Source organism: Vipera berus, assembly GCF_964194415.1.
Source record: "Vipera berus genome assembly, chromosome: Z".
NCBI classification, from domain to species: domain Eukaryota; kingdom Metazoa; phylum Chordata; class Lepidosauria; order Squamata; family Viperidae; genus Vipera; species Vipera berus.
In genome coordinates this window covers 14,338,671-14,355,911 of record NC_138205.1, presented here as the reverse complement: position 1 = coordinate 14,355,911, position 17,241 = coordinate 14,338,671, and the positions used below count along the sequence as shown (strand labels likewise).

The following is a 17,241-nucleotide window of genomic DNA, read 5'->3' as shown; positions in this document are numbered from 1 at the left end:
AAATCTTCGAACACTGGGATGGATAAAAAACAGTCGTTTATTGCTGAAAGATCATAATAAGCAATAAAAAGTAACTGTTTAAAGTATATCTACCTAATCTAAGCTTTCGCTGGTCCTCTGCCAGCGTCATCAGAGAAAAAACATTGAAGGTTTGAAAAACCGTTGGTAAGCCTGTTTGGTTCCGCGCTCGGCCGTGTGATGGACCTTGCTCTAGCCCAGGGGTAGGCAACCTCGGCTCTTTTATGACTCATGGACTTCAACTCCCAGAATTCCTCAGTCAGCTATGCTGACTGAGGAATTCTGGGAGTTGAAGTCCATGAGTCATAAAAGAGCCGAGGTTGCCTACCCCTGCTCTAGCCAATTGCGATTGTTCTGACTGTCTCACTTCGCTTCCCTTGCAATCCGGTCTTACTGTCCCCTTATTATGATCTTTCAGCAATAAACGACTGTTTTATCCATCCCGGTGTTCGAAGATTTTATACTTTAAATATATATATATCAGAAAAATCAGAAAAAGGTGCCTGAATAACAGGATCAACAACTTTTTCTAATGAGCATATAGTTTCTAGCTCATTTTTGTAGTACTTCAATTTCGTTTTGCTCCACTGTTCACTTAACTGATGTTTATTAGATTTTTTTTATATATTAGGCTTATTTTATCTGGGAATTTCTGAGATCCTCAAAGGCACTCAAATATTTTAAATGCGAAGCGGCAATATTTTTCTTTGCTGTAAGCGTCTATTAGGGATGTTTCATGCATTCACTTTAACAGTTTTTTTTCTTCCTTTACTCTCAATCTTGATCCGTCAAACACATCTGTAGCTATGAAAATTTTTTTTATAGAGAAATGTGAAGTTGTAATTGGAAGTTTTTCAACTAAACCAAACTTAAACCTAAACCTAAATAAGGGGTCTTCAAACTTGGCCCTTTTATGACTTGTGGACTTCAACTCCCAGAATTCCTAAACCTAAACTAAACGGATGGGCAGACGACTACATTTCCCAGAGATCTCTAAAAGAAGAAGGCGCGACAATGAAATGAAGCCGGGTTTGCAATTTGGCCGTTTTCTTTGGTTCCCCCTGCTGGACGAAAGCAGCGTTTATAGTCGCTGCCCGCTGGAGACGCTTTTGCGGATACATTTCTGCCTTAAAGACGTGGCTAAATGTCTCCTTAGGGAAAGGGAACCGGGCGGTTTGGCTATAAAGCTGGGTTCCCAACGCAAATCCAGGCAGGAAAGACGCGGACTGTCGTCATCATCCTTTCTGCAAAGGTCTTTCGCTTCTTGTCTTTCACGATTCTTTGGGAAACCGACATTTAACGTGCAAAGCTTTCACGGGCTTAGGGGGTGGAGGAAGCTGTTGCAAGCAGTATATTTGAATGCATTGTACTGTGCGCTTCTTTACATTTATTGAAGTCAGTGGGTCTCATGATTAGATAAATAGATTTAGAATGGCTGGAGAGACACGTCCTTAAAATGTTTTTACTTAAATGGAGTTCTAAAGATCGCAATAGCGCTTAGATTTATATACGGCTTGATGGTGCTTTGCAGCCCTCTCTAAGCAGTTTACAGAGTCAGTATATGGGACATCTTTCCACCACATTCGGGTGGGTAGTTAAAGCCTGAGTTTTCACAAAAGCGTGCTTGTTGACAGAGGATGCGTGTGTGTTGAAAAAACAGATGCTGGAAACGCCTGTTTGTGTTGAGTCGGACATAATCTTATGCAGAATTGACTTGGGAGGCCGGTGTGTGGTGGTGTTGGTTCACATGGTGTGGTAGGATGGAGGGTTTGTTGTCACTGTGTGTTGGGGGGAGAGAGCACAGGGGGGGGGCTCAGCTAATCTCAATGTACACATGTTGTACTTTGACAATAAAGGTTTATTAATTGTTGCATTGGCCCCTTGTTTGTGCACTACCTGTAGACTAAGTGATCTTTTAGGGGTGGCTAAAGTACAACTTCTAGCAGTTCTCTGATAATATGACCAGCGGTGAACACAACACAAGCACATGCTGTTCAGGAGAAACTTCCTGACAGTTAGAACTATTAACCAGTGGAACAACCTGCCTCCAGAAGCAGTGAATGCTCCAATACTGGAAATATTTAAGAAGAGACTGGACAGCCATTTGTCCATTTGTTTCCTGCCTGAGCAGGGGGTTGGGCTAGATGACCTTCAAGGTCCCTTCCAACATTATTAATTATTATTATTATTATTATTATTATTATTATTATTATTATTATTATTATTATTATTATTATTATTATTATTATTATTATTATTATTATTTACTTCAGCAACTTTAAAATATTCTCCAGCCAGGCTAGGGATTTCTGGGAATTGAAGTCCATACATCTTAAGATTGCTGAGATTTAGAAACACTGTTCTACTTATTTTCTCACTTCTCCTTCCCTGTTGTAAAAAATGGGTGCAGCCAGGAGCATACCATTTCTACCATTAAATAGGTAGAAAACTATCCAATTAAAGGCTTTTGGGTGGATTGACCACAAGCAGCAAATTTTTAACTTTTATTTATTTATTTGATTTATATGGCCACTCATCTCTGACTCTATATGCCTAACCAATATTAAAAAGTAAATAAAAACAAATATATAGACACGCGCACACTATATATGTGGGTATGTAGATATGTTTATGTACGAGGGCAATTAGGCAATAAACCTCCATTTGAGCATGTCCAAGAAATAGGCGAGGTAGCGACGCCTGTCCTATGGCGCCGTGCGCAATAGTTCAGCGGGCAGTGAGGAGTGGAAGGAGAAGCTTGTGTTGCAGTTGACTCGTCCTCTGGAGATCAATGGAAGATGAACTCTGCCATAGAAAATCCTGCCCAATGTGAAGTGCATGCAGTAATACGATTCCGTGTGTGCGAAAAAACTTTCGGCAGCTGCGATTCATCGGGAACTGTGCAATGTTTACGGTCCAAACGTGATGAGTGAAGGTGTCGTACGTCAGTGATGTCGCATGTTTAAAGATGGACGAACTGACATGCACGATGAGGCAAGGAGTGGCCGCACATCTCTAGTCAGCGCTGAACTCGTGCAGGAAGTTGACAAAAAGGTCGGTGAAGTCGGTCAGTTCTCAATATCTGCTCGCCCGCACACCGCTAGGGTGTGCCAAGAACCTTTGAAGCAGTTCCTTTGGGATGTTTTTGATCACACACACACCCCTCCATAGCTCAGATTTGGCGCTGACCAACTACCCCCTCTTCAGGCACACCAAACAGTGGCTTGCGTCGCACTGCTTTGACAATGACAATGCACTTCAGGATGCTGTTACAGGGTGGCTTCATTCCCAGGCGGGAGATTTTTTTTTTGTAGAAGGAATTTCAAACCTCTTAAGATGTTATGACAAAGTGCTTCAATTTGAATGGCAATTATGTTGAAAAGTAATGTAATGTAGTTTTCTAGCGTGTATAATAAAAGTTCTGTATCTGCGAGTGTCTGCAATTGATAACCAAACAGAGGTTTATTTCCGAATTGCCCTCGTATATTTATGCAAACTTTCCGGATTGCTTGAGTGATTGCTTGCCTGTCTTGGAGCGGATCTTGAAAACTATTGTCTTGCATGATCTAGTTAGGCAAAGATCACTTTTTTTTGAGCTACAGTGGCACTTGATTAAGGCTGCATATCTTTAAAAGTTCAGGCACAATCATGACTGACTTGGAGATTCAGACACTTTGCACGGAAAGTTATGGCTCTCGATTTGCTCGGCGTTACCAGGCCTTGCCGAATGGAAAGCTAAGCTCTGTGACAGACATCCCTAAAGACTGGCACCTTAATTCATTTCATCATATCTTCATGGTGAGTAAACTGTTCTGGTTTTAAAAAGGTTTAGATCAGAGTTTCCCAACCTTGGCAGCTTTTAAGACACATGGACTTCAATTTCCATGCTGGCTGGGGAATTCTGGGAGTTGAAGTCCACACGTCTTTAAAGTTGCCGAGGTTTGGAAACCTTGGTTTAGAGCAGGGGTCTTCAGACTTGGCCCTTTTGTGACTTGTGGACCTCAACTCCCAGAATTCCTCAGCCAGGCATGCTGGCTGAGGAATTCTGAGAGTTGAAGTCCACAAGTCATAAAAGGGCCAAGTTTGAAGACCCCCTTTTTTAGAGCTTAGGGAGCTACTTGACCGTGAGGGATGCACAAATGATGATTAAAAATAGATTCAGTAGATCTGATTCTCCCCAGCCATACTTCTAATAATTTTCTCACGGCCCTCCAAAGAATCTTACAATTTGACAACTTTTTTAAGAGGTCTGTGAGTGAAAGGCAAGTCATTGCTTTCAGAAGTGAGGTGGCCAGAAAGGCCCAACAGAGGCTTCACTTTCTCAGGGTCTTGCGGAAGGGTAGAACAACGGCTTATGACCCTCTTTTACCAGTCTACTATAGAGAGCGTCCTCTCGTATGGTATTGTGGTTTGGTATGCTGGTCTGACAGCCGCGGATAGGAAAGCATTACAGAGGGTGGTGAGCACAGCACAAGACATTGTGGGCTGTCCGCTGACACCACTGGATGACCTCGCCAGGGCTCGTTGCCTTGGAAGAGTGAGGAAGATTCTCAGGGATGACTCACACCCTGGACGGTATCTCTTTACTCTCCTACCATCGGGTAGGAGATATAGGAGTACAGCCAGCCGTACCAACAGGCTGAAAAACAGCTTTTATCCGTGGGCTGTTAGGCTTTTGAACGGGAAATAACTTTATGTATGATTGACTTGCGAGGCCGGTGTGTTGTGCAATTAGTTCACATGGTGTAACAAGACGGTGGGTTTGTTGTCACTGTGAGTTGTGGTGGTGGGGGCACGAAGGGAGGCTCAGCCATTCTCAATGTATACATGGTTGCACTTTGACAATAAAGGTTCATTCATTCAAGTCCCAAGTTCTCAGGCTGCACAACTGTGAGTCAAATAATTATTTTACAATCTTGATGACTATGGCCAGGGGTCCTCCCCATCTAAAAAAAATGGGTGCTGGTGAGTTGAGACACCCTTTCCTCTTGGACTTGCGTGGGCTGTAGGATTTGTGAGGGCCCTTGCTGGGCCAATGGCAGGTGAGCTAGAGAGCACCAAGTACAAGAAATTAATCAGTAAAGCGCTTCATTGGGGAGGAGAATGCAAGCAGATGGGCAAAAATGAGAGGGGATCCATGGGTGGCTCCGAAGGAAGAAGGTGCTCACCCATTCTCTTTCCTGCAGTCCATCTTCCTGCCCCAAGGTTATCCTGAGAGTGTTAGCACGGACTACCTTGCCTACCAGTTCTGGGACACCATCCAGGTGAGAGAGAGAGATATTCCTGTCTGAGGGGCAGGGTTGCTCTCTTTCCGTGGGATCCTTGAAGCTCAAACCTTCCTTGTCTTCTCATGCAGAAAGGCTGCTTCTCTGTCTTGGGATCTGTAGAAGAGCCACTTTTTGAACAGGGGGCTTGTTTTGATGGGATCTTTGGGGGCGTGGGTTTGGGGGGGTGTCTGTGAGCTAAGAGGAGCCCCGGGTGACGAAGGCAGAACGCGAAGCGATGGATGGAAACTAACCCAAGAGAGAAGCAACCTAGAACTAAGGAGAAATTTCCCGACTGGGAGGACAATTAATCAGTGGAGCGGCTTGCCTTCAGAAGTTTTGGGTGCTCCATCTTTAGACATTTTTTTAAAAAAAGAGATGGGACAACCACTGGTCTGAAGAGCAGGGTGTCTGTTATTCTGGTGATGAACTGGGCCCAGAAGTCTCCTTATCCTGTTCCAACTGTTACTCTTTCTCTTTTCCTCTGCATCCCCCATCAACCTGCAGGCCTTCGCAAGCAGCATCACAGGGACACTGGCCACCCAGGCAGTGCTGAAGGGGGTGGGGGTCGGGGACGAGACCTCCACCGTCGCAGCTGCCGCCGTCACGTGGATTCTGAAAGGTAGGCCTTGCTTGAATTTCTCTTGGTCTTCTCTTTTCATGGTGGAGGGCCTTTGTCCACCAGCTTCCTCGCTTGTATTCTGGTGCTGCTTCTGTTGACAAGTCCTATTTCTTGTGCCACCAGACACACCCCCACCCCCCCACCCACCCCGGCCCGGAGAGCTTCACCTCTTTGTCCCTCTTAATCCTCACCCAAAGTCATGGGCTCCCAAGGCTGAAGTTTAATAACTCTTCCTTCCAGCTTCCTTGAATCTAAACTCAACCCAAAATTAGTGTAATGGCTTCTCCAACATTCATCGTGGTTTGTTTTAATTCTTGTGTGATTTCATTACGAGGCAGTGCAACTTGTGAATTCAGCTTAAGTTCAGTGAAGATGTTTGACGTCGTAAATAGTTCATCCTTCACAAATGTTAAATCCAGAAGTCGGTCATTGCATAATTTGCCTGTTGACAACAGATGATTAGATTTATCTGCCACCCATCTCCCTTTTGAAGCAACTCTGGGGTTATTGTGCCATTTACGTGATGATTATTTTATTATTTTATTGATTAAATTGATTTCTACTGCTATATTCTCGTAGATGTAAGTCTGGATCCATGATACTTTATGCAAAGCACATAAAGTACTGTGAACATTTGGCCTCTTGCATGCAAAAGTTGCATCCGTGTCTATTTATAAATATGCTGGGTATGATGGCTGATTAGATCTCAATTCCTTCAAATAATTGTTCCTTAAGTTCGAGAAAGCCTAGCGGTTGGCTGTGGTATATAAACAATTAAGCTGCTTGCATGGAATCTGTGTTTTAGTTGGGCCTGGAGTCCCTGAAGCCACCTTGGTCCCAGTTTCAGGTCATCCTGTGTTTAAGCTCCTCCCACTTTCTTCTCCTCTAGATCTAGTAGGCCTGGTCTCAAAAATCTCTCCTCGTGTTACTTTTGCATTTTCATACTCTGCCCTGTGTTGCCATGCCAACCATTCATCTCTCTTCTGTGACAGATGGCACAGGAATGTTGGGCCGAATCGCTTTCGCTTGGAGCAAGGGGTGAGTCCTTCTCTCCTCATCTTGGATGGGGCTATCTGTATTTCATTTATTGCTCACTTTCCCCCCTCACCCCCCCCCAAAAAATAAAATAAAATAAATCAAACTGGCATCTATGATTCAAGCATCTTCCCTTTGTGACACCTTCACCCACATCCTGGGAGGGGGGCTGAGACCTAGTGATGGGTCTAAATCAATCCAGGAAATTTGCTGGATGATGATGATGATGATGATGGAAACTAGTCAAGGAGAGAAGCAACCAAGAACTAAGGAGAAATTTCCTGACAGTCAGAACAATTAATCAGTGGAACAACCTGCCTCCAGAAGTTGTGCATGCTCCAACACTGGAGGCTTTCAAGAAGAGACTGAACAGCCATTTGTCTGAAATGGTATAGGGTTTCCTGCCTGAGCAGGGGGTTTGGACTAGATGACCTCCAAGGTCCCTTCCAACTTGATGATGATGATGATGATACTAATAATACTACTACTAACAATACTACTACTACTAATAATAAAAATAATAATAAAAATAATAAAACTTTGCAAAATACATCAAGAAATTGCAGCTTCCTGCAATAACTCCAGCAAAGCTACAAAAAACTGCACTACTCGGAACATCTTACATTTTAAGGAGATACTTGTTTGATACCTAGGATGCTGGCAGCAACCCGTGTCAACCATTAGTGCCAGTCAGTTTGAGTGTTCAGTTGACTGAGGTTCATGCTTAATGAATAAAAATATAATAATAATAATAATAATAATAATAATAATAATAATAATAATAATAATAATAATAATAATAATAATAATAATAATAATAATAATAATAATAATAGACTTGGGAACTTGGCGGTTTTCTAGTCCAACCCCCTGCTCAGGCAGGAAACCCTATACCCAGGATAAGTGGGAATGTGAATCTGAAGCATTCCTGTGATGTTCGATCACACCTAAACTTGATTTTTAAACCCTGTTACTTTTTTGCTTGTTTTCTCTTGTCTTTTCCAGGAGCAAACTGGATTGTGATGCTAAGCAATGGAGGTAAAAGGAAATAAGGCCTTTCCTTCAGTTCTGACTTCTAATTAATAGATCTCATGCCCAGTTTTAGGTACACATTCATACATGATCACAGCCAGGCATTGTACCCAAAAGGTACGCTTGGGGTGGGCTGATTTATTTCGACTTTTGAGCGACTTTTTTTCAATACCACCGTTTAGGCTCTTCGCTGATGTGCTCAACGACGTGGCCATCTTCATGGAGATCGTGGCGCCAGCTTTCCCAGCATGCTTCACGCTCATTGTCTGCACCAGTGGCTTTTTTAAGGTGAAAAGCAAGAGTGCAGAGAAGGGGAGATGGCCATACAGGTAGTCCTCAGCTTACGACCTCAATTGAGCCCCACTTTTATGTCGCTTAGCGAAACATCCATGAAGTGAGTTTTGCCTCGTTTTGTGACCTTTCTTGTCCTAGTTGCTAAGTGAATCACCGCAGTTGTTAATTTAGTGGCATGGTTGTTAAGGGAATCTGGCTTCCTCGTTGACTTTGCTCGTCAGAAAGTCACATGACCCCAGGACACTGCACCCGTCATAAATACGAACCAGTTGCCAAGCATCCGAATTTTGATCACGTGACCAAGGGGAGGCTGCAGTGAATGTAAGTGTGAAAAACCATCACAAGTCACTTTTTTCACTGCTGTTGTAACTTTGAACAGTCACTGAATGAACTATTGTAAGTTGAGGACTACCTGTATTAAATTGGAGTAAAAGCAACAGACGGAGGTCTCTAGAATGGGGAGACTGAATCTAAAGGGCCGGTGGTGGAGAAGGTGACAGTTACAACCACCTTTCTCTCCTGCTCTGTTCTCTTGGTGTCAGTGCATTGTGGGTGTGGCTGGAGGGGCCACCCGTGCGGCTCTCACCATGCACCAGGCCCGCCGGGACAACATGGCCGATGTATCAGCCAAAGATGGAAGCCAGGTGAGATGAGGGATCAAAGAAGCGACACTCAGCCCTTGACGTGGCCAAGTGGAGATCACGAAGGACTTCTAGTCTGAACCAACTTTCTTCTAAATTTCTCCCATCCTGTAGGAGACACTAGTGAACCTAGCTGGCCTTCTCTTCAGTCTCTTCCTGATTCCTCTTGTGGTGGACAATCTCCCGTGAGTTATATGCTGTTTTTTTCATTCTCTCTCTTCTCTCGCTCCCTGTCTCTCTGTCTGCCTCCTGTCTCTGTTTCTCTCTCTCTCTCTCTCTCTCTCTCTCTCTCTCTCTCTCTCTCTCTCTCTCTCTCTCTCTCTCTCTCTCTCTCTGTCTCTCTCTCTCTCTCTCCCTCCCTCCCTCCCTCCCTCTCTCTCTCTCTCTTTCTCTCTCTCTCTCTCTGTCTCCTGTCTCTGTTTCTCTCTTTCTTTCTGTCTGTCTGTCGGTCTGTCTCTCTGTCTGTCAGGACCCACCCCAAACCACGTCTTAGGAAGACAAAATTCTTGGAGTCAAATCTATTCCAAAAAGAATCTTTACTATGACATGCTTGGTTGTAGGAAACGAGACAGGACTTAATATTATCCCACGAAGTAAACCCTTATAAAGAGTTCCCGGTTTAACCCCCCTTAACCCCATTTGGTCAGTCCCCCATCCTTTCTCTCGTATCATCCATCTCGTGGGAAAAAGGAACTTAGGACCCTTCATGTTTATTGCTGTCTTCCGTGACAAAAGCCAGATGCTAGCCCCCCCTTTTGTTTCCCCAGTTCAAAAGGCTTCTCCTTTCCTTTGAAATGCCTAATACCGGTTCAATACACATCCATTCTCTTCTCTTCGGGAGATGGCAGAATCCATGGAATAATGTTTGAAACATTCCATTTATGAATATGATATAAATGGATTCTGACACTGTCTCTGTCTCTGTCTGTCTCTCTTTCTCTCTCTTTTCTCTCTGTCTCTCTGTCTCTGTTTGTCTGTCTTTCTCTGTCTCCTGTCTCTGTTTCTCTCTCTTTCTGTCTGTCTCTCTCTCTGTCTCTGTCTCTGTCTCTGTCTGTCTGTCTGTCTCTCTCTCTCTCTCTCTCTCTCTCTGTGTGTGTAGGCCAGGCTGATTGTGAAGGAATACTATACAAAGAATAAAGGAATGGAATGGTGAGGGAAGGAGGGAACGGGGAGAGATGGGAAAAATAAAATTAGGGATGGGAAATCTTCTCAATTCTCCTTCTCTTTCCTTCAGCCTCACCTATGCCTTCTATGCTCTCTTCACCGTCCTCCATCTCTACGCCAACTACCAAGCAGTGCGGGCAGTTTGCATGGAGACCCTTAACCGTGCCCGGCTCCATCTGGTCTTGCAGCATTACTTGAAGTGGGAAGAAGTTCCTGGCCCTGCTGCTATCAACCCTCAGGAACCCCTTCTGCTAGGTATCTGAGGTCTCGTGATCCCAGGCACCTTATAGTATCATGTCCAATGTTTGTGTTGGTAATAGAGTAGCCCTTAGTGAAGGGATGGCTTAAAAAATAGTGTGTCAGGCATGGGACTGTTTTTCAGTTCTTCTCCTAGGAGTGCCAAGAGTTCATCTGAGAAGGGAGGTTTACTTCGATCTGATTTTGGTAAGAAATAGCTTTGTTCAAGTTCTCATTTGCCATTAAGCCGGTCTACCACTTCGGATGAGGATCGTGGGTGGGGATTTGCCAACTCATGGAATACACAGGGTAGACTCACCAGATCTGAGCTGCAAGAATCACTAGATGGCAGCAAAGCGTGAGGGTTTTTGTGCCGCCGTGCTACCATCTAGTGGTCACCAGATGTTTTGCAACCGTGGTTGGTAAATCCACTATGTTCTACTTTTCGATGGAAACCATGAAAGTTCTGCAAGTTTTTTTGGGCACGGGTGAGTAGCTACTTTGGTAGTGATGGAGTTCATGCTTTACCACTTAGCCAAGACTTCCACCACATGTTCAGTCAGTGTTCTTTGAATCAAGGGTTGTGACTCATTTTTTTTTTCAATGTAGGGTTTCGTCAGCAGCTCAAGATAACTCTTGGGACTCCTCTTCATACAGTGACCTCCAGGTGAGTTTCCTCCATTATTCTGAGAAAGCCGAATGCATGATTTAGCCTTTTTGAGTTGAGTTTTATCCTTGATCTGAGCTGTGAACAAATACAGCAAATGGAGCATATTTTACGGGAATTGAGAAATGCCAAGAAACATGGCTACTCTTAACTGGCGCTGAAAATGCAAACATTTTTCTCAGCGCTGAAAATATTCTTTGGGAGACTGAGAAGAGGGCCCTCCCAGCCTCAAAGCATCTTTCTTTAACTTTTCCTTATTTGTATGTTTTTCTCCAACCCCCATCAGGGTTGCTGACTTCCAGAAAGCTCTAGAAGGCAATGCTTCAAATTACTTAATTTTCTTCAACCAACCAGCAGGTGGGTGTACGATCATGTTGTAGGAAGATGTGAAGTTAACTGACCATAATTTCTTGTAGGAGAAGGAATTTCTGGCATGGAGGATAGGTGTGGTGTGCTGGGCAGTCCTGAGCTGGGATAAGGGAGACCTGAGTTCAAGGCCCCGTGGGACGTTTGCTTAACTTTGGACCAATCATCGTTTCTCAGTCCAACCAACCTCATGGAGTCCTTGGGTGGAGATCTTCGAGTTCATCCAGGGCTTCCAGAAGAGATACATGTTATAGTTAGTAATACAGGTAGTCCTTGACTTACGACCACAATTGAGCCCCAAATTGTGGTCGTTAAGCAAGACAGTTGTGAGTTTTGCCCCGTTTTATGACTTTTCCTGCCACAGTTATTAAGTGAATCACTAGAGTTATTAAGTTAGCAACTCAGTTGTTAAGCGGATCCGGCTCCCCCATTGACTTTGCTTGTCAGAAGGTCACAAAAGGTGATCACATGACCCTGGGACACTGCAACCATCATAAATACGAGCCAGTTGCCAGCCAAATTTTGATTAGGTGACCAAGGGATACTACAATGGTGTTAAATATGAAAAACGGTCATAACTCACTTTTGTCAGTGATGTTGTAGCTTTGAATGGTCACTAAACAAATGGTTGTAAGTCGAGGACTACATGTAATCTACAGACGTTCCTCAGGCACACTGGTTGGGAATTGAAGTCCCAACGCAAACGAAGAAAGATTATATACTCTTTGCATGCTTTCCTAATTTTTAATTGCCGATTTTGTATTGTTCTTATTCCTTGACACACAGATGAATTATGATTATATTTGGAGATTTGATCTTTGGGGTTGTTGGCCCCACAATTTATTTTGAGATATAAACTACAAGTAGTCCTTGACTTAGAACAGATCATTTAGACTTAGGACCGTTTTTTCACCCTAACAACAGTTGCAGCATTCCCATGATCACATGATAAAAATTCAGATGCTTGGCAACTGACTCTTATTTATGACGGTTGCAGTGTCCTGGGGTCATGTGATCACTTCCTGCAACCTTCCGACAAGCAAAGTCAATGGGAAAGCCAGACTCAGTTAACAACTAAGTTATTTAACTTAACATATGCAGTGACTCACTTAACAAGCCTGGCAAGGAAGGCCATAAAATGGGGCGAAACTCACTTTAACGACTATCTTGTTTGAGAATAGAAAGGCGACCGTAAGCAATAGCAATAGCACTTAGACTTATATACCGCCTTCGCAGTGCTTTACAGCCCCCTCTAAGCGGTTCACAGAGTCAGCCTATTGCCCCCCAACAATCTGGGTCCTCATTTTACTGACCTCGGAAGGACGGAAGGCCGACTCGACCTTGAGCCTGGTGAGACTCGAACTGTCGGCAGCCAGCAGTCAGCAGAAGTAGCCTGCAGTACTGCATTGTAACCACTGAGCCACCAGGGCTGTAAGTTGAGGACTTCCTGTATAGCGAGGAATATATAGGTTGTCTTTCAGAGCTCAACAGTGTTTTGACCTTTATTCAAGATGAGCTGTCCATTTCACTTTTCTTTTCTGGACTTTGATCCAGAATCATATTGATCTGGATCTGAAGTGTTCGCGAGAGGGAGCCCATCCAGAACCTTCCCATGCCTGCCTGTGCGTTGACTCCTCTCCTCCTCTGCAGGGCTGATCTCCATCCTGCTCCATCGGCAAGCAGACAGTGTGGATGTGATTAAAGCCTACACCCACGCCCTTCTTCTAGAGGCCTTACTCTGTGAAGATGTGGAAACCTGTGCCTTGGAAAGAGGGTCCCTCCTGAATTTGCAGCATCGATTATGTAAAGGTGATGACCCGGGGAGTGAATTTGGAGGAAGAAACGAATTGTGAACGGGGAAGTGTGTGTGTCTGTGTGTGTGTGGGAAACGCGTCATAACTTGGTGAGACTGGAAATTCACATCACGGGTTCTTTTCTGGCATGTCTCATTAGAAGGGACTGAGAAGGACATCTCTTGGTGGTCCCCATTGTCTGTGACGGTGGGCATCCCTTTTACTCCAGCACATTACAGATAGTCCTCGACATACGACCGTAATGGAGCCCGGAGCTTTCCTCAGCACTGTGCAGGCTGTGTTAGCAAAGCAGAACGGGACGCTTTGTCGCTCGGCCATTATGGTGCGATTCTCGGCCATTATGGTGTGATTCTGGAAGCAGCAGCCATGTTCCCAGCTATTCGAATTTCCTGCGGCTGCTGGGAGCGTGGTGGTCACTTCCTGAATCAAGCCACAGGCCCACACAATGAAGCCATCTATTCCAGCGCTGCTGAAAGCACCGGAGCTCTACAAAAGGTAAGTGAGGAGGAGGAGGAGGAGGAGGGTGTGAGGCCTGATGGGGTGGGAATCAGGCCTAAGGCCTGTGGGAACGCAGTGGGGGAGGGGAAGGCCTATGGGAACCTAGGGGTGGGGGGGAATGGGGGAAAACAGGCAGGGAAGCTACAGTGTCCCTGTGGTTGGTTGTAAAGGTGAACAACTATAGTGGCCATTACTTGGGGATTGGCTCATAAGTAGCTTTTGAGGGGTTTATTCCACCACATTACAGATAGTCCTTGACATTCAACTGTAATGGAGCCTGGAGCTTTTTTTGGGGTGGTGGTGGTGGTGTTCCGCTGTAACTATGACTGTTGCCGTTGAGCAGCAATCACCTGTGCATAGTGTGAGATGCACAGCATGGCCCACTGCAGTTGTATCCTCGTATTTCCCCACAGTCCTCTGCCAGTGAGATGTTTTCAGCTGCCTGCCTCAGATCTAATCAGTTGAGAAAAGGCTTGCAAATGACAGCCAAGGTGTTTGCACCGCCTTCCTCAGAACAAGTGTACTATTCCTTGCAACCGACACAACTGCTGTCCGGTAGGCCTTTTCGAGGCAGGTGGGGCCTATGGGAGACTGAAGAGATTGGGAGATGGAGGTGGCCATTTACCTCAGGCTACCCCAAAGGCTTTGGGGCAGGGAGAAGAGGGAGGTTGCTCCTCATAGAATGATACTTGGTAAGGTAGGTGGTTGGTAAAGATAGTCCTCGACTTACAACCATTCCTTTAGGACTGTTTGGAGTTACAACAGCACTGAAAAGAGTGACTTACGACCGTTTTCCAGGCTTACAACCATTGCAGCATCCCCACGGTCACATGATCAGGATTTGGATGCTTGGCAACTGGCTCGTATTTATGACGGTCGCGTTGTCCTGGGGTCACCTTTGGTGACCTTCTGACAAGCAAAATCAACGGGGAAGCCAGATTCGTTTAACAACCGTGTTGCCGACTTAACAGCTGCAGGGATTCCCTTAACAAGTGTGGCAAGAAAGGTCACAAAATAGGGCAAAACTCACTTAACACTATTGTCTTGCTTAGCAACAGAAATGTTGGGTTCAGTGGTGGCCATAGGTTGGGGACTGGCCTGTAAACGTCCTGCTTATGTTCTCATTCTCTCTCCTGCAGCGTTTGGAAAAAGTTGTACAGTTCCCGACAAGCCAACTTGGACCTTGTCTGTGAATTCATCTCCTTTGCATTTATACTTCCAGGGATTCAAGGAGAATAACTTTGCTTCTCTTCCATTTACAAAGGGTTTCTCCCTGCCCCCCCCCCCAGCGTGCGATTTTTCTCCTTTTCTCTCCTTTGTGCCAAGCACAAATCTGCTGCACAAGTTCTTCCTCATGTTTTTTTTCTCTTCCTTTTCCTGCTTTTCAGAATCCGGTCAAGAGGATCCCAGGCTAAATTCCGAAATGCATCAGTTCTTAGATAGGATATTTCCCAAATTCCTGGCAGGTGCGTGGTGGAAATTTAAATTTCATTTAAATCCTGGATTCAGCACCAAGCTAGCTCAAATCTCACTTTTCAAAAGGCTCTGCCCACGAAGTCAGTCTACACACCTTTAAATGCTTTTTTGATGTTCAGTTACACAGTTCAATTGTATAACTGTATATTGGCATTGTATTGATGGCCAGGGACCACTCATGTTGGGGAGGGGAGAGGGCTGAGGGTCACAAGAGGATAGGGTCATGTTCATGTGGATGGAACCATGATCAATGGGAGTTTGAGGGGGTGTTTGCTCTTTAATTAGGATAATGCCTGTTTTGGTAGCTCTCGTGTGTTTTCCACCTCAAAACAGTGGGAAATGATGCCATCAGCTTTTAGCAGGTGATCAGAGTAGCCTCCAGTAGCCACAAAAGTGTTGTACATGACCTCTGAGGTCACACTGCCACCCCCACCCCCACCCCCAGTGCTGACTAAAAGGGAAAGATTTAAATCAGTTTTTCTCAACCTTGGCCACTTGGAAGTTGTGTGGACTTCACCCCACATAATTCCTCAGCCATCACGGAATTCTGGGAGTTGAAGTCCACACATCTTCAAGTAGCCAGGGTTGAGAGAAACTCATGAATGCAGCCCTAAAGAGCAACAAAAGATTCCAGAGTCCTTTGAAGATATGAAATCATCCTTGTTCAAAGCTTTTCCCAGCACCTCTGGGAGTGCTTCTGAGTGTCAGTCACAGCTCTGCCCAATTTTTTTTTTAAAAATTAAACCAGATATAGGAAGTCCTCACTTAACTCACCTTTTGTTCGGTGACTGACAGTGCGGAGCCAGGAGAGTTATGATGGGTCCTCAAAGTTGCAGGCATCCTTGGGTTCACGTGAATGTCATTTGTGACCTTCACTGCTGGCTCCTGACAAAGTCAACGGAGAAGCTGGCGGAAGTCACAAGTCACGGTCTGACATTGTACTTCGTAACCTGTGGTGATCCGCTTAATGGCCACAGCCAGAAATAACAAACTCCCGTTGTCCCAAAAAGTGCTTTTTCAGAAGGCAACTGGGCTTCGTTTTTTTTGTCTTCAGGACCTTTTGCTTCTCATCCAAGGTCAGAGCTGAAGAAGCTTCTTGGATGAGAAACGAAACATCCTCAGAGCAAAACACAGTCCAGTTGCCTTTTGAAAAAACACTTTTGGAACAGCCATGACCTGCATGACTGAGAATCTCCACAGACAATCTTGCGTTGTAATTCGAAGGTAGTCACATGGTTTTTTTCAGTTAGCAATCTAGTCACTTTGTGACCGAGTGGCAGATCCTGTCGCAATGGGTAAATGAGGACTGCTGCGGTTTTGAATTTCTAATGCTCTTTACACTTGTACCTCTTGTACCTTGCCCAGAAAGATAGAAACCAAGGTTAGGGTGCAGCGTTTACATTTGATTTGTGCTTAGATTGTAAGCCGCCCTGAGTCTTCGGAGAAGGGCGGGATATAAATGGGATTAAAATAAAAATAAATATACCCAATGCTTTCTGTTCACTTTGGGTTCCCTTCTGCTTCCAAGGACTGACATCCTCTGGGTGGGTAACCAGTCGGAACCTCCTGGGCTCCGAGGAATGGCGGATGGAATGGCTCAGCGCTGAGAAGAAAATACTCTGATTCTGATTCTGGAAGAATTTTTATGCCAAGAACCTGATTTATTCAATCATAGAAAAGGTGGGGGCCCTGGTTTCCTTTTACAAAATCAACCGTAGATTTGGATTTGCCTTGCCTCAGTTTACCACTCCTTAACTGTAAAATAAAGATGAGGTACTGACAACATAAGATTTCATTTCTTTCCAATTATTTTTTTTAAAAAATGTGATGAGTGTTTACATATTTTCCTTTGGGGGGGGTGTTAAAGCTAATATATATGTATATATATATATATATATGCTTCTCCCACATGCTTCTCCCAGAAGAAGGAAGCTGAAGCCACAAGCCTGAGGATGACGGATGGGATTCCATATATATATATATATATATATATTTTCTGAGGTTTTCGCGGGTGTTTGTATGTAGATCTTTGGTCATTCGGGTTTTTCCCCACATAGAATTGAAGGTATAAGAGCAACGTTTCGACGAAATCTCATCCGTCATCCTCAGGCTG

At 44.6% G+C, this 17,241-nt stretch overlaps 1 protein-coding gene across 4 annotated transcripts; it reads left to right on the top strand.

The window, feature by feature from the left end:
- The first annotated feature begins 1,136 nt into the window (after positions 1-1,136).
- LOC308677679 (RUS family member 1-like) lies at positions 1,137-17,074 on the top strand. Of its 4 annotated transcripts, none has more exons than XM_081344294.1 (15): positions 1,137-1,270; positions 3,654-3,816; positions 5,205-5,282; positions 5,790-5,904; positions 6,897-6,942; positions 7,945-7,977; positions 8,154-8,259; positions 8,808-8,909; positions 9,021-9,091; positions 10,141-10,325; positions 10,917-10,974; positions 11,261-11,331; positions 12,991-13,149; positions 15,041-15,118; positions 16,657-17,074. In XM_081344294.1, exons 2-15 carry the CDS (start codon positions 3,667-3,669, stop codon positions 16,749-16,751), a joined length of 1,347 nt encoding a protein of 448 aa, XP_081200420.1. In that variant the 5' UTR covers positions 1,137-1,270; positions 3,654-3,666; the 3' UTR covers positions 16,752-17,074. The 4 variants fall into 4 exon arrangements, with proteins under 4 accessions (XP_081200420.1, XP_081200423.1, XP_081200421.1 ...); XM_081344295.1 differs by having other exon boundaries at positions 1,139-1,270; positions 3,659-3,816; XM_081344296.1 differs by lacking the exon at positions 1,137-1,270 and adding an exon at positions 2,298-3,072 and having other exon boundaries at positions 3,659-3,816.
- Positions 17,075-17,241: the final 167 nt, after the last annotated feature.

Coding starts and splice junctions, on each gene's coding strand:
- LOC308677679 (XM_081344294.1), top strand. CDS start 3,667: ATGACTGACTTGGAGATTCAGACACTTTGCACGGAAAGTTATGGCTCT. Junction 5,283..5,789: donor AGTTCTGGGACACCATCCAG/GTGAGAGAGAGA, acceptor ATCAACCTGCAG/GCCTTCGCAAGCAGCATCAC. Junction 15,119..16,656: donor ATTTCCCAAATTCCTGGCAG/GTGCGTGGTGGA, acceptor TCTGCTTCCAAG/GACTGACATCCTCTGGGTGG.